Here is a 12830-nt window from a genome sequence, read left to right as displayed (position 1 = left end):
TAGGCTGTGGAACAAATAGACAGCTCGTTACATTGTTTGTGCAGGGCAAGCGAGAAAGACAGTGGCCAGTTTGTAATCGGACAGTAGGTAGACATAGAGGACAATATAATATAATTATCTGTAGGGATTGGGTCACAGTACATGTAGTTAAATAGCAACAGCACCAATTAAAGATTGCATGCGTCGCCACACCAAACAGGACCAGACAAAGAGCTGCCAACTCCATGTTCTGCAACATGTTCCTTTAAAGACTCATGAAAGACCGAAACCTATGCGAGTGGAGACCTTCAGTTATTTCGTTACAACGATTATACACATAATTGAAGCATTAAATGACTGAAGTGAAAGATATGTGTGCCCACGTTAACAGTTTATGAAAAATGTAAGTTTACTAAAGGGTTAAATGAGTTCATGTTTTTTACGCCACAGTCAGCTATATTCTTTCTATGGGTCTTCAGCAACCCATTCTTGTCGTAATAGGCGACTAACGGGACCAGGTGGTCAGACTCGCTGACTTGGTTAATGCACGTCATCGTATCCCAGTTGCGTAGATCGATACTCATGATGTCAATCACTGGTTTGTGTGGTCCAGTCTCGATTACATACAAACCGCCGCCATATAGCTGCAATACTACTGAGTGCGGCGGTAAACAACAAACAAACAAACACCCAATAAACCAGGTCGAAAAAGCGGCAAGTCGATGGACACATTGCAAATGTGACTAAAACATGTGAAGAGGTTGTAAACTGTACCCTCTCTAAAGAGTGGCAAGTGGATGAATAACAAGACATGTGCCAATGACAGGTGAAGGGGTGGTACATAAAAGACTGAAAAAAAATTATAATGATAATAACAAATAAACGTAGGTTCAAGAAATCTCTTCTAAATGCTGAATCCACTGTAAATTCTGATTATGTCATAACCTTGTGTCCATGAATCATTATCAAATAGTGATGATACCAGGTGTTCACGAAAAGTTTAGAATATCCTGCCCCACAAGTGGCACCCATCACAAACACAAGTCAATTGTTCACCTGAAAAAAACACAGGACACATGGTACATGTTGAAATAGGGAAATGCATCGGACATCATTTTTATCACGGATATGTCAAATGTGGAAATGTCCTCCATATGTCTAACATAAAACATTTGAAGGTTTCCCTGAGACCTTGAAGGTTGTACCACTGATCACAATGAATGCTCAAGATGATACCTACTAAAATGTCTACCTACATGTACTTGTCCATCTAAATGTCTTATCCTCCAAATTCACATAGATGTTATCAATGAGGGAGTCGAGCATTTCACATGTTGCTTCCTCGGTAAACTACAGATGACATTTGTTTTCTTTATTGACAATTTATTCTGAACATGTAACTATGTCTATCGTCATCACGATAATTAACAAACGCATCATGGATCGATAAATGCAGTTTCTCCTTTGGGATAGTGTGGAACAAAGTTGAAAAATCAAACGTTTTGACACAAATATTAAGGTCCACATTTGAATAACAGACGAATTACAAATTAATGAAGTCACCCGTGATAATATGACCTGCAGGGTGGTCGCGTTATAATGAGTCTTGGCAGCCACAAGTTGTGGAATTTACATCGTGAGCTGCCAACTCCATGTCCTGCAAGACGTTCCTCAAGTACCGGGCTAAGGAAACGTATACTCCTTTGTTCAGTACAGTTCTTGCCCATTGTAATCTGCGTTGACGGTGTAGAGGGGGGGGGGAGATTCAACGGGAGGGTCAGTATGCTTTGATACCACCAATGCGGAGTCGTCGTAAGACTGTTCGTCTGCTGATGGGGTGTCCGCCGTTGACGTCGCCGTCACATATCGGTTCCGCGGGTGGATTGTCCGGCCGTAGCGGTCTTCAACAGGCTTTGTGACCCTTGGTCTTCCCGATCTTGGACGGTCTTGTGTCTGGCCTGTTTGCTGATAACGACTCAACAAGGTGCTAATACTGGTTTGACTGCAGTTAAAGTTTTTTTGCAATCTGCCGTTGAGATGCCCCTATGTCTGCCATACCAATAGCTCTGTCATGATCTTGTGTGAGTCTGGGCATTTCTCTGATATTCTTTTGATGCTGCATCCTTGTACTGCCCCACACCAGTATTTATGTAATAATCATGCACGAACATTTTTAACAGTTCCCAAAAATTCCTTTTTTTTCCCATTTTCCATAACTGCATGAAATTCACTGTATCCTGCAAAAAGTGACATTCATGTGTGCACAGGTTGTGATTTGGTGAATGTGTTCTGGTAACGTTCTCACTTATCGCGCCGTCTTTAATTCAGATAAAACCTAATTTACGAATGATAAGTTTCTTTTGCCCGGTATAATTGCGCAACTTGGATGAAATGGTGTTGGTACAGAAAATGTTGGTTACTGAAATTAAAGATATTGTGGAACATGTAAAGAAATTGATTTCTGTCTAACGATGTAACTGCAGATGTAACTGCGATGTAAAATTTAAAGCATTTTCTGATTTAGTAAAGTTTGCTTCTGTTTTGGCCCAACGCTAAAAGCAGTATCAACAACTATACTCTCTACTCCATACTGTGGGCTCGTAATGTTTGCTTACCCAGCCATCAGCAAAAGTTTCTATGGTCCTGATGTTTCTTTCAACTATGCAGAGTATGGTCTTGTTCCTACTTTGTGCAATCCCAATGGTTTTTCTGGGGTGAGATGAGGTGAAGTGGGATTTAACATTGCATCAAGTTATTGCACTTATGTAGTCGACTCTCCTCAATGCCGACATATTTTTGGTATGACCCGGCTGTGCATCATTTTGTCTTGTCCTTTCTTGTGATCACGACTGCTCTAAACCAATATAAAACCTCCGGGTCACCCATGTCCCCTTTAATAATGTCTGAAACAGTATTCAAATCGTGTAGTAAGTAAATGTGGAAATAACCTGCATGGTTTGAAACAAACATGGCATTTAATCTATCAATGGTTTGTAGTGTGAGTCAGCGAGTTGGGTTTAACGCCGCTTTTAACATTATTCCAGTTATATCAAGGCGTGTAAGCTTAATTTTGGAGGAAAGCCCGAAGAGATGCAGGTCTCGAACGTTTACCACTTCGATGAAACCCACGAGCACGGTTATGGTGCTGACAATCCTTGAAAAATATTTGGGGCGAACCGGGATTCAAACCCACAATCACAGGTTTCTGGCGTGCCCAAGGGACGCAACTCTGCACAGCGAATCGCGGTGGCTTCAGAGGACTGGGCCGCATGTGTCCCCCAACGGTTTGTAGAGAAAACAATTTTCGCAATAATAAGAAAACTGAGGATGTTTATTTACGATTCCGACTGATCTCGATTCACAGCTATTTTGCCAATATTTCAGCCTGGTCACGATTTAGATGAAACTGGTAGATTTATTAACATTCGAAAAGAACATATATTGTGTGGCGTGTGTTCTTGATGGCTATATAGAATATAAATATGTTTTGACATATTTGTACTGCATATGATTGCTTATTTTGCCTTTTACCCCCGGCGGAACATCGATACTTGTTATTCTCTGGCGTTGACGTTTCATAATTATTAATCACAATCAAATAGTGACATACTTGGACTTAGGAAAGGCAACAAACCATTTGATTACCCCATAAGCAAGAAAACTCTGATGTGCTTTTGTAGTTTTATTACACTTATCAACACCCGTATGTTTAAAACTTCCGCCTCTCGGAAGACTTAGTATTGGAATATTGAGTACGGCGGTGAACAACAACTTCATCTCGCTAAGGGGAGAAAACTGTACGTCCTAATTTATCTAAAGGTTTAATGTATCTAACTACAATTACATGTATGTAAATCCCCAAAAGACTTAAATTTAGCAAAAGCTTTATTTCAATTTATTTAAATCAATATTTTGTAAATTTGTAACGCATAATTTCAAAAAAGGTCGACATCAAACATTTCAGTATACTATGCATGATAGGGAAACTAAATAGTGGTAGGCGATGACGCGCCATGAAAACAGTATGGTTGAATAAAGCAGAAAAACAGTTTAAATAGGTTTATATTTTTTATTGACAGTAAATATAAAGTATACAAGCAAATCATTATCTATAATGGACATTAAAGCATTGCGTTAAATACAAACAACAGAAGACATGTCGCAAACCTTGATATGTAAATAGCATGAAATAGCACCGTATTCTTATCTGGGATCGAGTTATATACTTTTTATTACAGAAGCACAAATGCTGGAGGACTAGTTACGGGAACATGTTGTTGGTCTCTATCGTTGGTAATCACCCTCTACTACGACAAGAGGTTAACAAACATACATCCCCAATACATTTGCATTCATCCCTGGAAATACTCTTGCATTTTATGAATAGTTGCTTTTGAATGTATAAATCCGTACAGTAGACTAAGATAGCGACCGACAAAGTACATTTTATCCGCTCAATAAATAAGTCTCAACCTTCATGAATAAATAATGACAGATGTGGTCCCCATAAGTTACATGTTATTAACATGAGGATGTGATCTACGCGCAGCTATCGGTCGACATTCTCAACACAGCACTCGACCACGTTGCACTAGCAAAATACATTACAACAGTTCAACAAGTCCAACAACTCACAACAATCTGAGTAAACAACAGTTTCAACAAGCACTGCTACTTCCCCACAATATCCAAACATCCGTACATTCCCTGAACTCCTACTACTGCTACACAATAGCTAAATGCAAAGTTCAATAGCCCCACGCCGTTACACCCAATAAAGCTTTGGGGCAGCGTCCACTTCACGTGGACAGCTAGATCTACCAGATAAAGAAAGTCACATTTTTTCTATGACTATATTGGACGAAACAATTCTCTGAACCAATTCCGTCATCTTCTATACCATCTAGGTAATCGTAGTAACATTTTCACAGCGTGAAAGCAGAGGGTGACATTTCCAAAACCTGTCTTCTTTGAAATGCTCTCTTTCTTTCTCGCACTGCGTGGGACTTGGTAGAGCGGAAGTGACGTAATGCAGAGCTAAAATCGTGGTGCAGCATGGGAAGGTACGTCTGAGGCTCACACTGGTCCTGCAAATCAAATTATTAAATGTTAATATATTTCCGTTGTAACATGCCGTTATGACATTCCGTTGTGCGGGGTTTTACTGCCAATTATACAGAGTGCCGCCTACCTTCTTCCGTAGGTACAGCGTACCAGTAGAGACAACCATCAATAACTTAAATAGCCGTCCTTCGACCTATGAAAAACGATTTCTCAGCATACCTGGTGTTTTGAAAAGAAGGCCTTGTAACCGCCATCTAGCAGGTACACTTCCGGGTAGAAGAGGAAAGGGTAGCGGTCACTGTTCACCTTCCGGTCTAAGCTTCGTAGATGGCGTAGTCTGTAACATACCGTATTTCAATGAAATTCGGACATTTGTAATATTAAGGAATGCACCGATTGTAACCTTCACTATAACGAAACCTGGTTATTATGGATGGACTCGTTTTTAACGAGATCGTTCTGATTAATAAGCCTCCAATTTTGAGGTTAACGAGACACGGGTACGTAGAAATATCGCAACAAAATATACATAGGATTGTTCCTGATAACGGGCCGGAAAACGGAATGTTCGGATTAACGAGGTCCGGTTTAACGAGTTTCACTTTAACCACCTCTTTATCTCAACTGAACAAACTGAATCACTTACAATTTAGGCCCCCTCTCAGAGGAGAATTCACAATGGAAAATGAGGATGCTTCTTTCGGTTGACTGCCTCCCTTGCTCGTTTGTGACTAATTCCGTGACAAGGGCCTCGTTAAAGAGGTTAAGTGCCCCCTGAAAGGAAAAAATATAAAATATACATAATGTGTCGTTTTTAGAATGATGTTATTAATGTGGTGATTGTTACCATTACAAAAAATAAATATATTTTCAATTAGTTGCAATTGGCCGATTTTACATCCACATTGATACTGACCTCAATATGTCCGCCTTCGTATTCATACGGATACCGACAGTCAATGATCTGGTAGCCGGAAATGACGTCATTGTATTTCCCAGCTAGAAGCTGACTGACGGTTATTGGAGACACTGACTTGAGGTCTTTATGTTTCCCTTCCATTGTCGGGAGACAGTGTGTCTGCAAACACAATTGGTGGTTTTAATTCCGTGCACAGAGACGGACCAGTATGTACACCCGAGTTTATAATTACCTGAAGTAAATCATACCAATACCCGAGTATTACACTACATCTTATTATCTGAAGTAGGAGTACACTGTAGCTTATTAGCTGAATTGTCATACTAACATTAACACTGTAGCTTATTACCAGAAATACCTCATACAAATACCTGAAATACGCCATACAAATACCAAATTACCAAAGTGCCAATTTCTGCCAATGCCTGAAATAATGAAACCAATACCTGAATACGCAACACCAATACCTACACCGCTGCTTACCATTACCTGAAATGTATCATACGAAAACCTGAATCTGAAATAAGTCATACTTACGCCTGAAATAAAGTTGTCATACGAATACCTATACTACCCCATAATATATGAAATGTCATGTAAATAGCTGTCATAATACCAATACCTACACATCAGCCTACTATTTACTGGAATTGGTCATACCAATGCCTGAAATCACCATACTTACGTATAAAATATCATACCAATATCTGAAATTCGTTAGCCAATACCTGAAAACATGATACCAATACCTACACTGCACCGTATCATTACCTAAAATACGTCATACCAACATTTACACTGCGCCCTACCATTACCTGAAATACGTCATACCAACATTTACACTGCGCTTTACCATTACCTGAAATACGTCATACCAACATATACACTGCATCACACCATTACCTGAAATGTCATACCAACATTACACTGCGCCCTACCATTCCCTGAAATACGTCATACCAACATTTACACCGTACCATTCCATTCCATGAAATACGTCATACCAACATACCATACCAATCCGTCACATCAAAATGAATACGTTACATCAATAAACGAAATACGTCACTCTTTATCTCCTAATACGCGGAATACCACTACCTGCCTTTTTCTGAGTGCGGCGTTAAACAACAAACCAACCAACCTGTCTTTCTGCGTAGGTGTTAAACCAATAACTGTAATTACATCAGGAATTAACAGTTAACGAACCGTTAATGGAACTTGTAGAATCTGTAATTTATCCTACATTGAAGATGAATATCACTCTGTTTATTTGTAATCTCTACTATGTTGAGGAAAATATTTATTCCTGAGAAATACACAAATAGACATAAAATTGACATTATGCTGTCATCTGTGAATCACTCTCCATTTATCCAGTATTGTTATTATGGGCCTCTGGCTTATAAACTTTTCGGAATTCCAATAGTACTATCCACAAAACCTCGTATTAAGAAAATACTTCGACACAAAATATGTCATTTTTGTAACCTGCAGTAAGCTAAATCACTTCTGAACATTGGGTCAAACATGAATCTATCAATTATGATTAAAATGTTATAAGAACAAGGAACTTCAAGAAACCGCTATAAATTAATGGTCTAAAAGCAGATTCCGGTGTAAATGTCAAAGATACCCAAAGTAAAATCCGTCAATGTACCTGTGATCCGTCCCCGACAAGACTTCTGTCGATCTCCATCTTGTCAACGGCCTTTTTCACGACATCTGACGTAACGTCCGCCAGGAATACCTAGAGTTTCAAATGTAATTATGCAAATGCAAATATATATATATATGTAAATGTATGTATATGTATGTATATGTAGACCTCATCTATGGTGATGACATTATATCATGTGTGGTGTTCGTAATGGAGCAGTCACTCGAATCTGTTCATTCCGGGAGTAGAAATACCAAACCCCGAAACGATCCGCGTGATTGCTCCGACTTAAAAACCATGTCATGTCTGATGTATAAAATTTCTCTATAATTGTGTAGTGAGTGAGTTGGGTTTAACGCCGTTTGAACAGTATTCCAGGTGCATCACGGTTTGTCAGATTCATGTGGGAGTGAAACCCACGAGCATGGGTATGGTGCAAAAAAAAGAAAACAGAAAAATAATCGGGGCGAATCGTGATTCGAATACTATCAGAGGTTTCTGGTGTACCCAAGGGACGCAACTCTTCACAGAGAATTCCGGCGCCTTACACGACTGGGCCCCCCTTGTCCCCTAAGGTCTTAATTGTCATCACAGAAATCATCGACTATTCCACATCAAATATTACATCAACTTGGTCGTAGTTTTGCTTAACGCAAACTGTGATGCAACTAGCGTTTCAATTTGTTCTTAAAGCATTGGAATATTACAAATATTTATACAGACTATGAAATGGGATGTTCATACCAACCAGAAGAGAGAATTAAGCAGCTGACATGCATTGAGGATGGGTCGAATTGCTTTGGCATTCCAGCGACCAGTCCCAAGTGTAACAAATGATTGATTCACTGGAATAAAATAGGTGCATACCTCATCATCGCCCTCGTCAACGTCATCGATGAAGGGTCGTTGGCGTTTTTCACATCGTGGTCCGTCGTCGTCGTCGCTGTCGTCAACAGAATCGGTGCGTGATCTTTTTAAAGAAAACAGCGACCTCCTGGCTTGAGTGATGTCAAAACTCCTCTTTGGTGCCCTGGTCTCGGGTGTCTCCAGGGAGAAGACCTGCAGAGATGGAGCTCTATGTTAGAGGATGGGAATATGGACATGGGAATGTAGACATCAATGGATATCTATGTTAGAGGATGGGAACATGGACATCTGTTGATCTCCATGTTAAAGAGGGAATATGGACACCAGTGAATCTCTATGTTAGAGCATGGGAACATGGACATCAGTGGATCTCCATGTTAGAGGATGGGAAAATAGACATCAGTGGAGCTATGTTAGAGGGTGGGAATGTAGACATGAGTGGATCTCTATGTTAAAGGATGGGAACATGGACATCAGTGAATCTCTATGTTAGAGGATGGGAATATGGACATCAGTGAATTTCTATGTTAGAGCATGGGAACATGGACATCAGTGAATCTCTATGTTATAGAATGGGAATATGGACATCAGTGGATCTCTATGTTAGAGATGGGAATATGGACATCAGTGGATCACTATGTTAGAGGATGGGAATATGGACATCCCCGGTTCTCTGAGATTGAGGATATAAGTATGGACATAAATTGGGGTATTTGTTATATATTGTATTATACCTAAGTACCCATATCTTATACATATCTTAATTCAATCTGAGGTTGCCTTGGGTTGCCTTCACCTTGCCAGAAATCGCCAGTGTGTAAAATGTCCTTTCAATCTACTGTATTTAATGCCCAACAAGCGTTCATTACAGCAAACGCTTAACAAAAGACCATACCATAGTCTTGCGCTTTTGGCATGTCAGGTAAAAATGACATTGTGTGTTTATTTTGAAATTAATGTTAGTGTGTGTGTGTGGGGGGGGGGGGGGGGGGGGGGGGGGGGGGTATGTTCGTATACTCACCCCTACAGACATGTCTGGAGACCCATAGCCACTGTCACGTGACATGTCTTCGTCGTCACTTAACGAACTCTTGGTCCGACATTTCGCGGTCACGAGGTCGGGACTGGTCGTTATGGTTGCTGATGTTGAAAGATCCATCTATGCAGATACAAATGTATAAAATGTATATATTTGACACATTGTATTTGTTCTCCCTATTTCTTGTCCGATTTGTGAAGTGTCATGATACAATAATTACATTGATAATCATAAAAATAAAGAAAGTATTTCAATCAATTGACCCTGTCAATATGACGGCAGTGTAATTATCAGTGTTACGTTTAACATGTTTGTATCGTCAATGCGATTCGCTTCTTAATTATTCTTGCTAATCTTATCTCAATTTCTGCACGACAATCCAATCAATCTGTGTACAAAAATCTCACCTTAAATAACCTTGTCTTCTTAACGCCAATTACTCAAAACTCACTGAAAAAATATTACAACATTTAAGAATAAGCAATTTTCAATTATTAATTTATTTCTACTTCAGCTACTACTTTTAGTAACGCTACAACAATATATCATTCATATATTTCAGTGGATCTATTTCTGAACCGTATTGGTTATTCATTTAATTAATGCCAGAAGTAAAGTATATTGAAAGAAAACAGTTACAAAGATTTTATCATATTGCCTGCATTCTACATAATTTCCAATTGTGAAAACTATACAATACACAAAATAAACATGTAAGGATTTATACTGAATATTTGTCAAAAATTGAAAATAAATAATGTTACGTACATCAAATTTGTAAGCGATGGTACGCCTTCATCAGTATGTTCTATTATTACCCTTACCTATGTGTTGTGTGTCGGGGTGCAGTAGCAGTGTATAATGGCAGTCCGGGGGTCCTGTCGCTATATACTTGTCCGGCATAAAAGGACAGCTCTCCAACTTGAGTTTCACACAATAGGTGTGACCAGACAATCTCCAAATTCAATAGTTGTGTAAACTAAAACAACCACTTGGACTGGCTCCCACGTGCACGCCATCATGCCTCACCGTGTGTGGTGACAGCACCTGCACCCGCGCTTGTTTAGAAATTGAGATTTGGTGTAAACAACAACACAGATTAAGTAAGTCGATTCAACCTGTGTGACGTACATCCCAAGTAAATACTACCCAACGGTTAGCTTCATATCCAAGGGAGGCAATTGCTGTCAAATTGAATCTTAATTGCTTTAGTTGTCAAAACATTTTTAAAACGAAAATGGCTACTGGGTATTAGAGAAGGGTGAAATGGGTTTCGGCTTGTGTATAGTGGATTGTGTTTATACGGATATAGCTGGAGTAAGTTGTCGGACAATGGTTTTCAAGGCTTCGATGGGAAGTTGCTTCGTGTTTAGGATATACGCTCGATTTTCAATAGACATGGCAGCCTTTTGTTTTACTTGTTGTTGCCATGCTTGTCCACGTTAGCAAGGATACCGGCTACATCCTTGACCTCGAATATCTGCATAACAACTGCTTTATTGTTTATAACGACGTTTCAGGATTATCTTATATGGATAACAACTTCTTTACTACTTCTTTAAGTGGCATTTAGAAGTTGGTATGATATGATGAACAAGGAGATTCTATGGATATTCCACTTCTTTATTACAACGAATGCGAAGTTTCGGTGAAGATACTAACACGGCTTTTTTTATAAAAGCAAGTAATGGAATTACACGTTTGATGGCGGTGTTAGAACCTGCAGCGAAACGTCGCGTTCATTGTAATAAAGAAGTTGCATATCCACAGAACTATCTCCCTTGTTCATCTTATTTATTGTTTAAAGCGACGTTGTTATCCATCAACGTTTCATGTCTTCATGTTCTTTCAACTCCTTTTGAGTCTACTATCAAAGGCTTGATCCCCAACATCATAAAAAAATCGGTAACACAGTCTCTGGTAAAATGGTCTTAAGGTAAATTTGTAACCTTTTCTGTGTTTATTCCTATGAGTTTCTTTCCGATCTCCTATTAAAATCATATACAGGTATACCGAGGGCGCTGTCAAAGTTAGGAAAGCGGTACATATCATCAAATATAGGCATCATTTGATATTTCATATATAGGAAAATATAAAAGCAATAACAATTTTACTGGGGACATCATCCCATGTTCTTGTCATATTTTTTCACAATTAGCTATCTGTTGTTCTTTGAGAGAAAGGTATATGTATACATGACGTTTTCCATAAAATAAAAAAGCGGGTAGCGTCAGAAATCTATCAAATTTGAGAATACAATAAATTGTTCTTTGGTGATAGAATAGTATATATTGGATAGCCGCCATGTACGTGTGCTTAGGATTGGTGGCACGGGGGCCCTTTCCCCGTAGCTGTTGCACGTGAACTGTACAAATATGACTGTTAGTGTTTGAATTATATTTATGTCTGTAACCGTTGAAACCGTTGATACCAGTGACGATTCCGGGTCAGGATCGGGTGGTTATTACTCAGATAATCCAACCCTCTGTACTTAAACCAAGGATTACAAGCAAATATCTTAATCAGACGATTCCCTAAAGAAAGCTTGAAATTATTCTCATTGCGAAGTCATAAAACGTAATAAAACGTTGATAAGGAATTCCGTTTGTTTTATTCATTGTGTAAAAGTGCTCAAGGTGATGATGAGCCAATGGTTGCAGATGGACAGTTCTGACTCAAAATATGTGTCGGGTGACTTTTGCAAATATTGCTAATCGATGTGTTTGTATCATATAAACCACCAGGACCCCGTGCCACAAAGCGATCTTAGCCCAAAGGTGATTGTAACTCCCATACTCTAACACTGGCTTACGATCATTGTAGCTCTGAGATCGCTTTATAGATCGGGTCGCGAACTATACCATAGCCAGGAATGTAGAATTATAGAAAATTTAAAACTGGATTTAATTTAAAGAGTGCAGTTTATGGATGTCAACTTCTTTATTATGAGGAACACAACGTTTCGGAGTATATGCTTACTCCTTCATCCACCTGATGAAGGAGAAAGCATATACTCCGAAACGTTGTGTTCCTCATAATAAAGAAGTTGACATCCATAGATTCTCCTCCTAAATGCCTTTGAAAGACTGGATTTAATTTATTCAAAGGTAACATGCACAAATTTACCTCCATGAAACACGGTGCTATGTCACAGACATGCAATATGTATTTATTCGTTGCACCGTTCTTGATGAAACCTGATTGCATCGTTATCCCAAATACATTTCAACAAAGACATACGCGTCATGTGAGATGGTTGACAGAATGATAATCTCTAAATGAATATTCCACTGAAAAGAAAA

At 39.1% G+C, this 12830-nt stretch overlaps 1 protein-coding gene across 1 annotated transcript; it reads right to left on the bottom strand.

Moving 5' to 3' along the window:
- Positions 1–4904: 4904 nt before the first annotated feature.
- LOC124138118 (M-phase inducer phosphatase-like) lies at positions 4905–9648 on the bottom strand. Its single transcript, XM_048393842.1, has 8 exons — positions 9511–9648; positions 8490–8681; positions 7623–7712; positions 6446–6451; positions 5960–6121; positions 5690–5817; positions 5263–5380; positions 4905–5066 (listed from the first exon to the last, which is right to left on the bottom strand). The coding sequence occupies exons 1-8, from the start codon at positions 9646–9648 to the stop codon at positions 4905–4907; spliced, it is 996 nt and encodes a 331-aa protein (XP_048249799.1).
- Between the last annotated feature and the right edge of the window lie 3182 nt (positions 9649–12830).

Source organism: Haliotis rufescens, unplaced genomic scaffold (genome assembly GCF_023055435.1).
Source record: "Haliotis rufescens isolate VD_foot unplaced genomic scaffold, xgHalRufe1.0.p SCAF_12, whole genome shotgun sequence".
Classification (NCBI taxonomy): Eukaryota; Metazoa; Mollusca; class Gastropoda; order Lepetellida; family Haliotidae; genus Haliotis; species Haliotis rufescens.
This window is presented reverse-complemented; position numbering and strand designations above follow the sequence as displayed.

Coding starts and splice junctions, on each gene's coding strand:
- LOC124138118 (XM_048393842.1), bottom strand. CDS start 9,648: ATGGATCTTTCAACATCAGCAACCATAACGACCAGTCCCGACCTCGTG. Junction 8,682..9,510: donor CTCCAGACATGTCTGTAGGG/GTGAGTATACGA, acceptor CCATCTCTGCAG/GTCTTCTCCCTGGAGACACC. Junction 5,067..5,262: donor CCTTCTTTTCAAAACACCAG/GTATGCTGAGAA, acceptor TTTGATTTGCAG/GACCAGTGTGAGCCTCAGAC.